General features: G+C 41.5%; 1 protein-coding gene across 1 annotated transcript in view; it reads right to left on the bottom strand.

Annotated features, from left to right (window-relative positions):
* The window catches only part of SORCS3 (sortilin related VPS10 domain containing receptor 3), a 310,251-nt gene that overhangs the window by 57,490 nt on the left and 234,898 nt on the right, over window positions 1-17,863 (bottom strand). The window contains exons 8-13 of the mRNA XM_075026339.1: window positions 12,100-12,189; window positions 9,227-9,406; window positions 7,288-7,434; window positions 6,725-6,827; window positions 2,354-2,430; window positions 2,159-2,250 (exon numbers count right to left, since the gene is read on the bottom strand). Of these exons, the coding sequence (XP_074882440.1) occupies window positions 2,159-2,250; window positions 2,354-2,430; window positions 6,725-6,827; window positions 7,288-7,434; window positions 9,227-9,406; window positions 12,100-12,189 (689 nt within the window). The remainder of the gene's footprint in view (window positions 1-2,158; window positions 2,251-2,353; window positions 2,431-6,724; window positions 6,828-7,287; window positions 7,435-9,226; window positions 9,407-12,099; window positions 12,190-17,863) is intronic.

The following is a 17,863-nucleotide window of genomic DNA, read 5'->3' as shown; positions in this document are numbered from 1 at the left end:
CATTTCATGAGACTTAGTAGAAAGGGACAACATCTGAAAGGAACCTCTGCAAAGCAAAGGTGAACTGGGCTCTCAGCTTCTATGGAAAGTCAACCTGTGACCAAGTCTTTCCCAACATCTAAGGCACTTGTATGTGCTTTTTACGTCCAAAGTGCCTTCACAAGTTAAGACGCCATTAAAACAGTTACACCTGGTATAGTAATAAATGGTTAATACATGACTTACAGCTCTTTCAGTAAGTGGCTCACCTTTCACTCTTCCAGAGCTCAATTTGCCACAGCCTGATGTACCTACTGCTGGTGACACATACCCTTGGCTAACACACACTTCTCCTGTCTTGGCTCATTGTCTTGGTTTGGTCTAAAGACTTCAACATGGTCTTGATGTCCTCTTTCCTGAGGGCACTTCAGATAGAGTCATGACTAGTGAGTTACCTATCAGAGGCAAATGTTTCGAGTCACACACCACATTCTAACTACAGACAGAAAGCTGGAGTCTGGTGAAGCATCATTATGGGTCTGCCCTGTTAATACTCTCCTCTATATGTCCAGTTATGGAGGCTGTTGGCAAGAGGATGCTGGCCTAGACTAAGCCCTGGCCCTGACTCAGCACAGCTACATATATTAAGTTATGACTGCAAAAAGCTTGTTTATGATAAAACAAACAACCTGTTTCCTGAACACTAGAAAGCAAGACGAAGGTCACAACCCTCATTTTGCATATAATAACTTGCTTTTAACCCCACACAGAGGCACAGACCTCTTAGACAACACTGGGTTCCCCTATCCTAGAAAAATTACAAATCCTTAGGAATATGAGCCAATACATCCTGTGGTTAACAATCCACTATCACACCAAAACTAAAGCAGTCATTTATTTAGCTCAGGTGGTAAAGAAATGTGCTCAAATGCAACATATTCAAACTTTAATAGAAATCTATGTTGCAGTCATCCCAGAGTTATCTGTCAGGTCAGGAAAAGTCTGGAAAGTCCAAAAGGTTTTCATATTGAAAAAGTAGTTATTAATGTTCTTAAGGTACATATCTGGAACATTAGTTTGTGATGGGTAAAGACAGCCTGTCTTGAGGTCTCCAGCTTCTGAATGACTGTAATTTAACTGAAGGATTTTGTACAATAATGACTCAGGTAGAGGAAACCTTAACACCTCATCACTGCTGCCAAACACCACTGCTTTCTTCTTCTATTTGACTGAAGGCCACATTTCCTGTTCTGCATGAAAAGCATGAGACAGACATGTGCTTAACACCATCAAGCTGAGTGACGACTCAATCTTGCAGACAGGAACACAAATCCTGTCTCTGAAGGCTATTTCTAACTAATTAATTTCTAAACAACATTAGAAGCTGGGTAGGTCAGTCCACTAGCCATGCCCCTCTTTCACTCAAGACCGGAGACTGAAGGTGATGCTAATACACACATTTTCTGTAAAAAAGGTTGGTTCTGAATTCCAGAATGCCTCTCTCCAATGCTTAGCTGGTGCAGGAGTGAGGGGGGCAAAGACTAAGTAGAGGATAATTTTGAAAAATACTGTTAGTGCTTAGACTGTTATAGCCCATTTCTAGCAAAACAGTATCTTCAACTGAGAAATCAGTTTGCCCTATTCCACCTCTAACTCTATTCAGTTGCCACCACGGTATTTCTGGAAATTGATAGCAGAATCCTATAGGAGACAGCAACGTTAGCAACATATCTCTATTGTCCTTATCAACACCTACTGCCCTCTCCTCTCCCTCCCTTTATCTGTCTCGCCAGTTTAATAGTAAACTCTGTAAACAAAATGTGGAAGTGAGGGACACGTCCTCTCAGAAATACCTGAAGCACAAAGGATGACTTCTTACTCAGTATATATGTGTTTGTGGGAAAGAAACCCCACCTGAATTCTCACAGTACATTACTAGTGCAAAGAGTAATTCATGTATGCATGTCATTATGGATATAGCCATTACAGTTATAAAATGGTACAATAACCATTATACTAATCAACAAAACCTAAATGACCGTAAAAGGCAGATAAGAATGATCTCATTTGCTCATTTTGTAGACACTAGCAGATGTTGACCAGGTGATGCAAGAGATATTAGCACAACTGTCAGCTTATCCCGATCAGGAAACCTTCTCAGAGTAACAAGTTTCCTTACCACATGTGCCGGATGGGCACTGACGTGTGTTTCATGGCCACAAGTGCCCCTCCCCAGTCCAGAAACCACACATTGTATTCCTCCTCGAAGATCTGCAAACAAATTAGGTACTGCATGAGTGCTCTACTGCACTGGGAAGACTCAGAAGAATAACAGCAAAAGGCTCCATGTTCTCCTTTGCTTTGCAAAACATACCTGTCTCCAGGAATTTCCACCATCAGCAGAGATGAACACACCAACATCAGTGTAGGAAAGCTCAGAGCCAATATTACCTGCAACACAAGCAAGTGTCAGACATTCTTGTATGGATGAACATAGAACTGCATTTTTCCATTTTCCAAGAAACCAAAATTACTTGGTCTGACCAGTGGGTTTTTGCTGTTCTTGATTCTATTCTGATCTAAAAACACCACCATGGTCAGGTGGCAACATTCATTTACAAGAGTTGTGCCATTTGAAAATTGGCACTGGGGAGAAACAGTATTATCAGCTTATTTTTCCAACAGATAGCATTGCTCACAATTGCAAGCCACTAAAGACAAGATTACTCTAGGCAAGGACCTACATACTCAAAAATCTGTGTATGAAACCCCATGCCAATTTGGTGCCTACAAATCATCAGAATGGCAGCAGAATAGTGTCCACTGTCCCCGGCCTCCAGATATTTCATTCTGTACACATTTTTCTCTGAACTTGTAGTCTTTGTGCTCTGGCTGGTGAGTTGCATCTTTGTGATGTGTCAGTCTTTGTCAAGGGTAAGGTAATTACCTCTGTCTCTACGTCTCTTGTAAGAGAGAGCATCCAAAGGGAAGTTACTCGTACAGCTGAGTTTAAAGGTGAAACCAAGGCCCCAGTGAAGCCCATGATTATGGAGCTAGAAAGTCTACTCCAGATTCTGTCAAAATGCTCAAACACATAACTGATCTCAGAACCTGCAGTCAAATAAACAAAGCTTCTTCCTAGGTTTACAAATGGTTTGCAATTAATGAGGACTGTGATGTAATGAAATATAAGTTCCACTTGAAGGAAATCTTGTTTGTTTAGGTATGAACTTCACCTGGGGGCAAAAACTGTTCAGAGAATTAAGGTGGTCAGATGACTTTGCAGCAGAGAGGTAGAAACCAGACCAAACAGCATTCTAGACAATGTTGATATTCGCATTGACCTAGCTGTCCCAAATTGCAAGTTTAAACTTACTGGTTACTTGGTACAGTTCTTAATTTTGATCTTATAATTTCCATTATGCTGGAAACTGTTCTGATGACAGCCTTATAGGGTGAACTACTGTGCATTCGCCATGCATTAGGGAATGGACATGCCACACATCAAAGCAATGCAAAGAAAAGCTCAAACATCAACCTCAACTATATATAGAGAAAGCACAGCAGAACGCCATTTGGAGACACTACGTCAGAGCTTTAAACAGGGTTTTTTCCAAGGTCCCTCATCTGAGACAGCAGAGAGAACCTCAAATCTTGCAGCGATAAACCTTAATACAGAGAAAATAATGAACTTGGACTAAACCCCCAGCCCTCTGGAATCTCTGAGCATCTACCAATAGTTGCAAGAGAGAGATGCCCAATTTCTGAAAAACTTGCACAAGCTCTGAATAAACCTTATTAGCTTATTCCCCACACTGCCCTGAGGTCAGCATCTTGCTTCTGCTTCCAGAGTTAAAATTGCCACCAGGCTCACTGAACAATGCAGGTCTTCTCTAAATTAATTTGTTCTCATCTCCCCACTTCCTAAGCACCCACTAGTTCAGGGAAAAGCTAGCACAGTCACCCAGGAATTGTTTTTTTCTGCTGGTTTGTCAACAGTACCTTCAATCAGTGCTAGGTGGGATTCTGGTGGTGTAAACATCTGTCCCATAGGAAGGAGGAGGATGTAATACTGACAGATACTCCATCAGAAGGCCTCCCAGTGATAATGGCCCCCAGCCACCATATTGTGGTCAAACCCATGACTTCTTTATTCAAAGCCCATGAATTCTTTACCCAGTGAGCCACTCTTACACCTTCCAAATAAGACTGGTTTTAAAGCAGGTGTAATTTCCATGGAAGGAAGGGAGAACTAATATTTTTTCTTCAAAAATAGCAAAGGGAGAGTTGGCAATCTTACACATCTGTAGCACCAACAAGAGCATAATAAAAACACACTAATGAAAATATTAATTAAATTTCTGACATCTAATGCTGAAAAATGAGAAATTAAAACCCAGATGCAGGTTGACTCTCTCCTGTCACCATCATGGAATCCAACTAGCCATATTGTTGTGATGACGCTGTTTCAAAAAAATAAAATTCCTGGCTCAGGGAGGCAGGACAATTCAAGAAAGGCTTTCCCATCAGTGCTCAGGTTGTAGGAAATGTCACACTGTCCAACTACCTAATCTTCTTCCCTGACACCAGTAAGAGTGACCAACTGCTTTAGATGAAGGTACAAGGAAAACCTGCCACAGGCAACCATATAGAAGGACAGTCTATAGGGACACCCAGGTTCACGAGGATAAATCTACTGTGTCAGTCCAAAGGTCTGTTTAGCCCAGTGTTTTATCATGAGTGGAAGTCCTCAGGAATTAGAAATTGACTTAAAGGCAGAAACTTAAGTTTTGTATCATCATATTTTAAATATCAAAACTGGAAAACCAACTTTCCAAACAGGGATTTCCAGGTTGGCAAGGAAAGAGAGTAAAAATGTGAGATCCTGTTGCTATCAATTCTTTCTGTCTGTTTTCCTGTGCAAACTTGTTCCATTATTTTCTTCATTCTCTCCATCTAGTTTCTTTCAGCTACATGGATTCAACCCCCACCAAACGTAACTAACTCCCAAACAAGTCAAGAGGATTTGGCAGCTGTATAATTAGATACTAAAACATAATTCTTCCCTTTGCAAGAATCCAGCCTCTGTCCTCATATCAAGAGTCCGAGTTTCCAATCATTGCTGGAAATGTACCACTGTAAATCAAAGAGTAAGACACAGAGTGTTTGAACAGCCAATGCCTGTGAGAATAAGTTGCAATGCTTATCCTGGAACACATTTGCCAACACGGTGAGACATTCCCGTTGTTGTGAAACTGGTTAGTGGAAACAGATGTGTATATTCCCAACAGGTTAAGCTTTTTATTCTACAAAGCAGTAAGGCAGAAATTATATTCCGCCTTTTAAAGGTTAATTGTTAGACTGGGGAAAGTATTCATCCCATGCACTGGCAGCTTAAAAAGAACCTCATTTACTGACAGTTTAGATCAATGCCTAGAATCTCACTGTCCTGCTGCCTCTATTTGCTGCCTAAATGGTTAAAGAAAAAAAGCCTCTGCAATCACAGCAACATGAGTAGGACTTGCTCCTAAGCATCCATCTAGCAAGTGTGACCTGCCAGGAGTGATGACTCCACTTGGCTATTCATAGGAAGATCTGGAGGTTTAAACCAGATTATCTCACCCCATTTGGCCTGGATCAGTGAACTGGAAATCACATGGTGTTTCCCGTGTTGAGATATAAATGTCATGAAGGGAACCCGTCTCTCAGGTTCTGGGCTAGTCTGGCAGACACATGGAAACACAGAAGGACGCGAGAATGGAAATGGTGGGAAGAAAGAGTGTAAATTCATATAGGCAATAAGCTAACATGACACACTTGCAAGACACTGCTAGGCTGAACAGGACAAAGGAGATAAACTGAGCCTTAGAAAGAACGGTCAAGTATTTGGACATATTTGAGCATATGTAGGAGCCTCCCTGTGAAAAGGCAGGACAGCCTATATGCTTGAAGCCAACTTTCAATAGCACCAGCCATTCAGAAAGCACTTTGTTAGCCCAGCAGCTCCCACAGAGCTGTGGGAGTTCTGAGTGTGGTTGGTAGCTCCGTCCATCCTGATCAGGCTGCACACTGTGTGCACACAGGGCCTGTGATGGTTGTCAGATTAGTTACAGTGGGTCAGCCATTGCCACCATGAAGCACTATAGCAGGTCACCATTAAAACATCACCACCTGCCAAAGCACTATTTTGCAGAACAACCCACGACAAGAATGACCCATGCAGAGTTGATGAAGTGCTGCTCGTCTTGGAGCAATACAGTGTTGAAAGTAGGTGCCATGCACAAGACAGGCACTTATGAGGTCCAGGCTTCACCTGACAGGCTTTGTGACAACTCTGTGCTTGCTACTCAAAAGGTGGAATGTATTGACACCTCCTAAGAGCATAGCCATGATTACACACCCTATTCTCATTCATGGTAACTCCAGCAAACAGGCAGACACCTACACCAGTGGTTGTAATGATGTCAAGTGAGAGGAGTTAGTAATGCCAGTTGGTAAAGATCCCTTGCAGGCGTGGGCTTAGACCTGCGTATGGGTTATTGTAGAGCAACAAATACCTGACAGGCATTACCTTTTTTGAAGTCGGGGCCCACATGCCTTCTCCTAGCTAATAGGAGTTCATGTGAATTAGCTCAGCACTTGCTGAAACAGAGCTGAAAGCTTTTACACCAAGAGAAAACATCTCATATACTCTCAGGCTCCCAGTGAGGCATGGGTGAGTGGTGAGAAGCACTTATGTTCCTACCTGTTGCCACCAGCAGCCCAGGAGCTGTCTCTTTGCTGGAAATGCTTCCTGAAGTATACGGATTCTCCGAGAGTTGCAGATGTAAGTGCAATGAGCAAAAGGGCTGTTGACAGGAAACAAACAAAAGGCAGAAGCTTTAATATGCAACAAGTTAAATACCAGAGGAACCCTTGGCGACTGCACACAGATGCTCCGATACTTCTGAAAATGACCCCTCTGTTATTAGCACTGTTACAAATAGCAGCATATGTTCATTTTCTGAATAATGATCATAAAAGTAGCTGAGAGCAAGAGAAGCAGGAACACTGCATTACAAGCATGTCTGTACTTGTTTTTACCAACAACCTGATCTAGAGCACTTTTCCCCAGAAACTTGCTTATTCTGACCTAAGTTCCATAAAAAAGCTCAAGAAAGAGGGACAGAATTTTCCCTCAAAAAGAAAAAAAAATCTGCTCAATTCACTTAACACAGAAAAAACATAGGGAGAGTTTTGTTAACCCAGTGACTAAAATAAGCAGCTCTGAAAGAGTCAGATGTGCTTTGGAAAAGGTCTGCCACTCACCAGCTGGCAAACTATAGGATCCCCTCTTACATCGGTGTCTGGTGCCTGCAGCAAACGCCAGTCTCTGCCCTTGTTGTAGGTAATGAAAGTCTTGATTTGGTCATCTATCTTCCTGTTAGCCAGGAATATGCCTTTGATCCCTGCTACCTAGGAAAAATGGAGAGAGATGAAAAAATACATCGGAAGAACAGGCCAAAAGTGAGGCCCATCTAAGCACTCTCAGGAATGGAAGGTCTCTGAAAAAGCAATAAAGTCATCTCAATCCAGCCTTAGAAGACTGTTAATGGCATTACAAGCACATCTTGATGATGCCTGCACAGCTGAAAGGCCTCGTGCAGTCTCTCTCTCTGGAAGAAAGAGACAACGATGTTCACAGAGCAAATCCCCAGGAAACAGCCCACTTTTGGATATCCTTGAGGCAGGCTGATGATGGGCTTGAAGGTACAGCATGCACCACATCACTAACGAGCCCTGTGAGTTTGAGGATGTGGTCTGCCCCACTCCCTCCCCAGATTGTCATAACATGGGAGATAGCAGGTCATAACAGAAGCAGCGGGGGATCCTTTTGTGTTGGTCTTTTCTTCCTTTTACACAAAAGATTGATATCCTGAATATGCTGAAACACTGATGTTTTGCAAACTTGATTTCTTCACTTTACTTCCACTCCCAAATTCTGTCAAAATCAACCCAGTTGTTCCAAATGTTTTGATTTTTGGCAGCAGAACCCATTTCAGCAGAATATGGTCCTGTCAAAATCTGCCCAAGAAGATTTTGTGTTGAGTCTGGTCTCTGCTGCACAGCTGTGAAAGTGAGACAGGAAGAAGGAACTTGCTGCAAATTTGCACCTTCCTGGCAACAGCCAGGATGTAAATCCTTCTACTCTAAAGCCCCCTGAGTGACACTACCCTTTCAATGACCCTGTGAAAATCTCTATCAGCATTTAACAGTAAAGAGTCTATGATACACAGCTGGGAAACACAGAGTTTGCCCAGGAATGGGAGAAGATGCATGTTTATTTTACGTGGTTCATCACAACACAGAAATATACCTTTTTTTCAGAGGCAGGAAAATACATTTAACTAGGTGAAAATAAAATGTAAACCCTGCCCTTCATACTGACCCATGCGTTATTTGTGAGTTTTCTCTCATTGCCTTAACCTACCTGGATATTTGTAAACAAATTGATGATGTTGTTAAATGGGCATTATTCTGGCTGAAATAAATAAATGTATAATCCTAACTTCTACATGTAACTGCAAAAACATTTCTCCACGTAACAGTAGAAGTCAGCCTGCAACCATTACTATTAGTATTACTGGTTGGTTGTTGCTGGCAAAGCACTGATCCCTGAATCTCAGCAGATCTTCCATCCAACGAGTTTAGACACACCAAAACCAGAACGCTCTGAAGAAACCAGGAACTGGAAAAAGTACTCTGAAGGGACTGCTGTTGGCCAAGGCTGAAAGGCCTGACAGAAGAATGAGAATGGAAGATGATTCAGGGTAGAAGTTATCCAGCAGTTATCTCTGGGCAAATGGCACCTATAAACTTTTGCTTATAATTCATAAACTGCTCAGTGCTCACAAAAGTGGAATCCATATTCCCTGCCTGTGAGCAGGTGTCTCTAGCTGTCGCAGGGGAAAAATAGTATTTTGAGAGCTTCTCTAGACATCCATGTTAGGATGAGAAAGATAACAGTTTTCCCTTTTGGAAATGCCACATAGCTAACCAGTCATTGTCTTGAAAACAACCAGTCGTCACACCTATAGCAGAATGTACCGCATCTATTCCCACATGCGTCAGCTCAGCATCAAATCCAGTAAATGCCTCTGGGCTGATCCCAAAACAAATTAAGATCCTGGAAGGTCAGTAAGAGATTTACACTTGCTTGAACTAGCAAGCAGTTGCTGTTCTTTGTAGGGTGACCTTTACTACATACCTCATAAAGGTCAATGATGATATTCCCCTCCAGTCCTCGACTGCTTTTCACATTTTCCAAGGCCAGGGTGAAGTACACCCCTCGGGTGTCTGAGATATACAGGTTGTACGTATCGTTCTGGTTCCATTCTTGAACAGCTGCAAACACCTGATTCTCATCGGTGCTGATAATATGCATGTCCTGTTAAAAGAAGACAAAAGGCCTATTACTGAGTATCTCTTTATTTCTTTGCCCTTTGGGACATGTGGTAATTACTATGACTTATGAAAGAATGGAGATGGAGCATGAATTATAGGTATGTTAAACAATTTTCTGTTAGAGCAAGCCAATAAATTACCACCATTGTGACTTTTCTGCATTTCATTTTTTTAATGATCACCAGCTGGGCGAAGGGTTTTTGCTTTCTTCATTTTTGGTAGCTTCAAGGAATTTCATCCAGTTTCATTTTTTATTTATAAATTTGAAAGTCAGTTTTATCACTCGTGGAAGATTCACAACCTTGGAGCCTGGAGTCCTTATAGTCACTAAGCATGGTATAGCACCAGGCTAAAAGCAGTGACAATTTCCATCAACATGCTGAACTAACAGGCTTGTGCTTCCAACTGGTAAAGAACCAGTTTCAAAAAAACTGGGAGTTCACATTTATTTGAAGCTGAAGTATAGGGATCAGTTTGAGCTAATGCTGGTAGTGATCTTTAATAACATAGTTTTCTATTGAGAGCTTGTCTGAGATCTATTATCCCACTACATACAGGCTATCAAATAAACCACCCACTAACCTTTGTTGGATTCCTGCTGCTGGCCAAGATATGAAGGTCCAGCAAGGGTTTCCCTCTTTAGTTTTAATATCAAAGGGACCGGACAGTGTATTTTCTCAGTACTGTTTTAAAGCAGGTTCATGGAAATTATTTCCAGGGTGATGATGAGTATTGAAGCACTTCATCCTTGCCACCATTGTTGAAAAAAACAACACTGGTTCAGCTAGAAGCAAAATCACTGTGATTATGTGGGACTTCATTTATCTATTTGTATCTATTTAAAATTTCCCCAGGGTGCCAAGGAGCCTTGATTAATTTCTTGCACTGTTTCTGCATCAAGAAACCATAATTCTGGAAGTCTCCCAAAGGATGGAGTGACCTGATTTGGGGGAATAATATCGGGGGGAAGATCAGCTCAATATCCCCATCCTTCCTAGGAGGCAACTTAATCTTCTGTGTGAGGTATCTAGATGAAAAGTTAGGGTTGATTAGATGGGGCTATTTCTAATAGACCTAACATAGCCTATCAGCAGAGGATGGGGAGAAAAAACATTTGAGGGCCTAATTCTGTCCCAGTGAGTGCAATCAGTGGGAGGTTTCCCATTTCCCTCAAGGAAGACTAAATCAGGAAGTTTGTTCTTACCTAACAGCTCTAATTCCTTAAAGATTAAGTACATATCCAACCTATTCCAGCAGTGTGAAAATAGAGCAAAACACCCAATGACTTCAATCTGTTTTGACCACTTGCAGTGGAAATATTGCATTACCCTATTGCCAGCCGCACATACGTACAACTCCAGCAGAGTTCATTAATCCACAGCTGACAGGATACTTATTACTGTACAGCAAAAATGTTCTAGTGACTAAGGGCAGCATAAACAAGTCTCTTTTACATGGCTACAAACCGTGTCATTCCACCACCATGGAATGACAAACAAAAGAAACTATATCTGTGCTATACAGGTGTCAATACATTATGGACTGTGATCAACCCAAATGGGAAGAAGCTGAGGTGCAATATTAGGAGTTTGAGATGCAAATTTCTCACAACTATTAAGTTTTCCAGTACAAGTTAAAGCAAATATGCTTATCTGCTAGACTGCAGATACCCCACAGGCAATCAGAAGGGTAGATCCAGCCCACAAGGCAAATCTAGCCAACTGTCTTATAATTATGCCACCAAAATTTTCACTTGTGGAAGGAAGGGGAAGGCCATTACTGTTGATTATCAGCCCTCTATGACAGTACCCTCAACAGCCATCCTGAGGCTCCAAAGAGCAGCAGTGGTCTCAGCTGCCCATCAGGCTACCCAGAAATTTGTATCCAGCCAAGGCACTGGAAAGGCTGGTCCCTTCTGTTCTACACAATCCCAAGCAATGACTACGCTATGGAATTTGAGTATAATTCCAGGAACATATCCTCCTTGCTGAGGCTTGCACCATTTGGTCTGGTAGAAAGCTCAGGCCTAAGAAGGTAAATCCAGGCAGAGTTATATGAGAAGTACTAACTTCCCTCCTTCCCAGCTTTGCCAGTCAGTGTTAATCTTAGGCTATCTCAGTCACCTCCTAAGCAGCATCACAGAGTGGTTCTGTGTGTCCAAAGCGTCAACAAAACACAACTTTTAGGGAGCCAACTCCACCTCCATGACTTCTTGGCAATGTCCCGCCGTAAGATGGGGACAGTGGAGCTGCTATACCCTGTGCTTCTCTCATTGTATGGAGACTGCAGTGGTGCTTAGCATCCTAACCATTCTCCAGGACCCTCAGTGTCACAGCCAGGCTTACAGAAAAATCATTAATAGAGAACAGAGTAAGACTGGGGAAAGGTGTTCATAGAACTCTGGTCAAGGAGAAGTTGGTTTGAGCTCTATTTTCTGAGGTATCTTTTCATTCCCACTTGCTCTTTACAGAGGAAAAATGGAACTGCTCTTCCTGAAATGCTCACTAATCAAAGGCAGAGAGAGGTAAAGATCCCAAATCCATATTTAAGAAAGATCATTCAAGTAGCACAACAAATGGAGCTCCCCGGAGAGGTACCCCACCGAGGTGCTTCACCACTGGGCAGGCTATGCTATTCAAGATATTACATGTCTGTGTTCATAAATGGTGCACTCACCTTAGGAAGAGAGTATTTGGGCAATTTAATCTGCGCGAAAGGCTCTCGTCTGTATGACACATAGTAATTTGCTCTTCCCCCAGCTGTCACCTGTGGAAACACCAAAGAGAGTGAGTGATGACCTTTCCAAGATACCCTATGCTGACACCTCTAAGAGGGTGTAACAACCTTTCTTTCAGATATCTTTTCTATGACCTGCACAGCTGTCCCTAAAAGCATCTGTATAACTCCAAAGAAATCCCAGGCTTGAGAGGGCTGGAGCAGTATTTATTTAAGCTATGCTATTGAACTTTCTATTTTGTCTCTCATGCTTCAAATCCAGCATGATTTTAACATCTCAGGAAAAAGGGAAAAGTGGGTATAAAGTTTAAGGTCTTGAGTGGGGAAAGAAGATGATCTGGTTTCATCATATGGTTCCAGCTCAACTACCTTGGGCAAGTAATTTAAAGTCTGTGTGCTTCTGTTCCTCTCCTGTAAGAAGGAGATAATACCTCTTTCCTCCGCTGCTTCTCAGCCTTGTGTGTTTGCACTATAAGTCCCTTGGGGCCAGGGTTGTCTTCCAACAACCTTTTACAGTGACTAACAGCAGAGATCCACACTAGCACCATTTAATGCAAACAGTAAATGCAATGAATGCGCTCTTGGAAAGCTGGGGCTAAGCTCTTAGATGCCAAGTCACTAGAAAACTGATTTCTTTGAAGTCATACTATCTCTGAACAAGGATGGGGAGGGGAACTGATAGACGTCCAAATCTGTGGTTTTATGAACTGAGCGAGCTGTAAAGGCTACACATAAATGCCATGCATCGATGAGATCTAGCCCTGATAATTTATAAAATATGGGATTTTAAACCTGTCACTAGTCACTTACCCTTGCTGGTGTTGTTCTTTCTGGCAACATTTCAGGCCTGGCTGCAGCAAGGCTTACATCGGTGAATTTCCTATATTCTGCTGTTTTGGCAGTCTTGCAGGTTTTAAGATAGAACAATACACAAAGCACTTCTCTATTATATGGAATGTCATTTGCTGGCTTCTTAAGTTGCCAATAAAGCTAAGAGAAAGGTCCTAGATTCTCTCCTAGATAGACTTCCTTTCATCTGACAGTGATATTACAGAATGAGCTTACATGGAATATTGCTATAGCATCAATTATATTCTCAGCAGTGATATCACCTCTAGATAGTGGCTTTCTTCCCTAGAGAAGCTGCCATTCAAAGGACACAATATTACTGGTCGTGAAATTTGATATCTAATCAACTCAAGATAAGGCTTTTCTATTGACAGTTTGAAGAACTGCAAAGAAAGGAAAGTTTAGAAATAAGACAGGTTTCTACACTAAGACTTCCCCTTTTGCTTGTTTCCCATTATTACTTGTAATGTTATCATGGCTGCATTTAGTGCTCCCAAAAGAAAAAAAACAACCACCATTATACCACACACTGCACAAGAAGGCAGAAGAATGACCCATAACACAGCAAACAAACTCTATACAGACAACATATGGCTAAAGTCAAGGGAAAACACAGACATGAAAATCTAAAGTGTTTTGCCTATGGTCTCAAAACAAGCTAGTGGCAGAGACAGGGAAAGAACAGGAGTCATTTGACTCTCACTTCATATAAAGTGCACTGTGGACTGGCACAGGAGCATTTTAGGGTCCTGCTCTCCAGCTGTGAGGATGGTGAAAGGGCTGTGAGTGTTATTTCTGAAGGGTATCATTCCCATCTAATACTACCACATCAAAATCAAGTTTTCACAGGAGAGCACAGACTATGCAGTTGATTCAGTCCAACTCAAAGATAAAACTTCATGTTTGCAGGAATTGCATCTCTCTATCAGCTGTACAAGAGTTGCCCAAAGGATCCCAAACTTCTAGGTCATATTACCCATATAGGACAGGGAATATTTAAATATCCCCTCTTGGTGATATTTCTGACCTCCAGTGGAAGATCCAAATTCTCAAATGATGTAGCTCTGCCACATAAACTCATTTTACACCACTCATGATTTCAACACCAGATCACTATTTGTAGCAGAGTCCAGATAGGACTGAATGTGTCCAGTGACTACTTGGTAAGGACCCTGGGTTCAATATCCACCTCTTCTGATGGGCTGTGACATGGTCATCAACTCATCTTTAAGATGCAGACATGAATATTTACATACATTGTAAATGCTGTGATGACTAATTAACATTGGGAACAGTCCAACAATCTTCAAGTTAATCACATGAACATAGAGTGGCAGAAATATCAAGGGGTGATCAAATTCCCTCCTCCGTGCCAAGACAGGATCTACTCCAAGTCTTCCACACTCAAAAGATTTTACATTTGTTTTTTGGCTTTATGCCATGGCAAACTAGTACCTAGAGGATTTTTGTTTGGATTTTTGGTTTGTTTGTTTGTCTGTTTTTTAAGGCAGAAAGGTAGGATTCAAACACTGTTCAGTTTCACTATGCATTAGCTAAACTCCCTTTCAGTCGTCTACCTGGACTAGGTCACCTTGACAAAGGTTTAGAAACAGAAATCTTTGTGGTCTATGGTCTTTCTGAGCCAGCTAATAGGAAGCCACCCACAATTCTGTTGGCAGGAGTTGTGTGAAGCTTTTCCCAGCCAGGACCTCATCTTTGCATGATTTACATGCACAGTTATAACAGTTCCAAAAAATGATCAAGCCTTCAATAAAGTTTTGGCAAGCACTGTGGTAGAGAATGAATTTTGGAAGGCCCAACTAAATTTATTTTGATGAACTTTTCCTTTTCATATGAACAAACTCTCCAACACTGTAAATCCCAGAGATTATGATAGTGTTTTGCCCTCTAATGCCTCCTTTTGGTTCACATTTGATGAATGTCACCCAATTATTTGCTGTGAGCTCATCTGTCATGCTCTGTACAGAATTAGCTGGGTTTGTCTTTTTCCTCCTCCTTTGCTAATGGCTGGTTCGTTAATCTGTTTTTCTGGATTTCTATTTTATGTGTTTAATTGGGCTTCTGGCCAGTGGAAATTATTCCTTTCGACAAATGTGTTTGTCATTAAACACATCTGTCTTTCCTAACTTATGTTCTTTCTTCCTCCTTCCATTCATGGTCTACTACTTTTCTTTAATACTTCCACATTTTGTTTCAAGACAAAAGTCTGGTCTCACTTACATCAGTCGACACTTAAGAACAGAAACATGAGAAGATTCTCTTTAAAGGCCCTGAAAGTTTTAGTATGCTGGCTCATACTCCCTCCTGACCTCCAATGGGACAGAGTGCATCAAACATGGAAGACAACAAATATGTTCACAAGGCTGCAGAGAATTAGAGAAAATCTGTCATGGAATCTATTCATCTCCATAATTTCTGTGACATATCTAGAAACACTAAGCCAATTCTCATGTTAATGACTGAATATGGTTCTTTAAGGGCAGGTTTTGTTTCTCTTTTTTTTCTTAGATAGATGTTCATCTTCACCAAAAAAACACGTGCCACCTAAAAGAGCTTGGAAAGCAAGCAGAATGAGTTAGGAGGTCCCAGAATGTACAGACACATTAGACAATGTCAGGAACTGTAGACCAGAGTGTACCAGGCTTCATTCTCATCTTCTTGGCTAGCTGATGCTGGGACCTGTAATTTCCAATGTAAGGCAGGTATTGATGTAACAAACATGGAACTACTAAATCTCTGAAATGACCCTGGGCTAAGCAAGACTCCGTCTGCCTCCTGCTGATCAAAGAACTCACAGAAAGCGTAAAGGAACATGCACTGATGCTGACAGCGTGCAGGTATCAGACGGTTCCTAAGCTAATGGCTGAAAGGGAACGAAGGGCTCTTTTCTACATAGTTTGTTAGCCTGGGTGGTTTACAATGATAACAATCATTTGCCCTGCACAGTTATTGGAACAGGTCATCTACTTTTTACACTGTTGATAATATTCAAAGCAAAAGAGAATTGGTAATAGCACAGGTCAACCCACAATGACCAGACATGTTTAGATGTTTGTGATTCCTGTAATTTACCTCCCACTTCAAGCATAGTAAGTGGTGAGACAGTCCATTACAGAACCAAGTTTTAAACTTCCTTGTCGATAGTAAGTAGTTGATAGTACATAGTTGACGTTATCTTCAATAAATCCCTCACTTTTTTTCTGAGGTGATGTCCTCTGCTTGTAGAGTTTCCTCCTTCCCATTAACATAAAATGAGTTGGTAGAAGTCAAAAGTTAAGAAACATTGTGTCAGCATTGTAATGGCATCCCAGATCTGTGTTCTCCACCTCCATAGGGTGCCCTGGCATCCCTCCTCGCTGCTTTAACTTTAGTTACCCTTTCTCCTTCTCAGGGGCATAAAATCTCATAAATCAGGTTGTGGATTAAAGCATGAAGGAATGATGACAAGTTAAGCAGGCAAGCTGCTCCACTCACACCTTTAGTGAGGGATCTTGGTGTTCTTCAGAGCCAGCTACTGTCTAGGCCTTGCACAGGTTTGCCAGCATGAGGATTGAAAAGTTGTGCCTCCTCTCCCAAGCCTAACCCCAATGCCAGTCACAAGAGATTCAGAAGATGAGGAAGAACACATCTGCATGAGCCTAGTGTAATGTTCTTCCTTCTTGATTATCCACCATGGCCAGGACAAACCATCTTCCGGATATTTCTGTGTAGTGAGGTTCTCCACTGCCCCAGCATAAATCACATCAGGATAGGTACCATCTACTCTGAATTCTCTCCCTGTGGTTTTCATTAATATCATCCCTTCTGTGCAGCCATTAAAGCAATATGCAGTTACCTGAGCGTGCTGCAGAGACATACGGATTAGTGTTTCTGTACGCAAAGCACCCTCAAGCTGCCTGGTAAATTCAGCAGGCTTTGAAAACATGCCACTTTTTAGTGTCAGACCCATCAGTGAAAATTTGCTGAGACAAAGAAACGTTTATTATACTGGCCCAGTCCCTGTTCACTTCCCTCTCCCCTCAGCGCTATGATGGCACAGCTATAGGACAAAGTAATCTTGAGTGAAAATATTGGATTTGTTTTAAAAGCAACTCCTGCGGAAAATGTGCAAGGTTACACCAAAACATGAGCCACATTCGAGCTGCAAATGCACATTACTTACACAGAAACTAACTTAAGAGAGCAGCGTAATTGCACACATTAAATCTCCTTTTGAAGGATTTCAGAGGAAACTTATTAGTCTGCCACAGTAATCCTTTACATCTTCAGCTGCAGACAGTGCTGATAAATCAGACAACATGAGGGGAGGGGAGAGAGTGGTAAAAGAAAGTACAGCACAAGAAGCCCTAGAAATAATATAAATATAAATAAATAAAGGAAAATATTAATTTTTTTTTTATTAACATATTTTTAGGTTCAAGTTCCAAATCTGATATTTGGCACAGCAAAGATGAAGCAGTGCTAGAAATGGATGGAAAGCAGTGAATAGGGAAGTAGCTAACTATTTACTGCCTGTCTTGCTTTAAGAAGAGCTTTTAACTACCACCTGGGATGCACTTTCTTTCATCTGTATGGATTAATTTCTCCCACTGGAGTGCTGTCCAGCATTTTAAATAGGGGCTAGAGAAGATCAGCTGTAGCAGGCATTATTCACCAGTAAAACAGGTGTAATCGTGTTCATCATTTAAACGTCTTCATACTATTAGTTTCATAATAAGCTTTTAATGATTTCTTCAATAAAAGACTCAAAGACCAAACCCTACAAGTTGGAGAGTGCTCCATTGTCCCGCCAAGCCGTTTTATCTACCATCGAACGCAAAGATAAAAATCAATC

Source organism: Buteo buteo, chromosome 4 (assembly GCF_964188355.1).
Source record: "Buteo buteo chromosome 4, bButBut1.hap1.1, whole genome shotgun sequence".
NCBI classification, from domain to species: Eukaryota; Metazoa; Chordata; class Aves; order Accipitriformes; family Accipitridae; genus Buteo; species Buteo buteo.
Note: the sequence above shows the minus strand (reverse complement) of the source record. Positions and strands in the feature narration are given on the sequence as shown.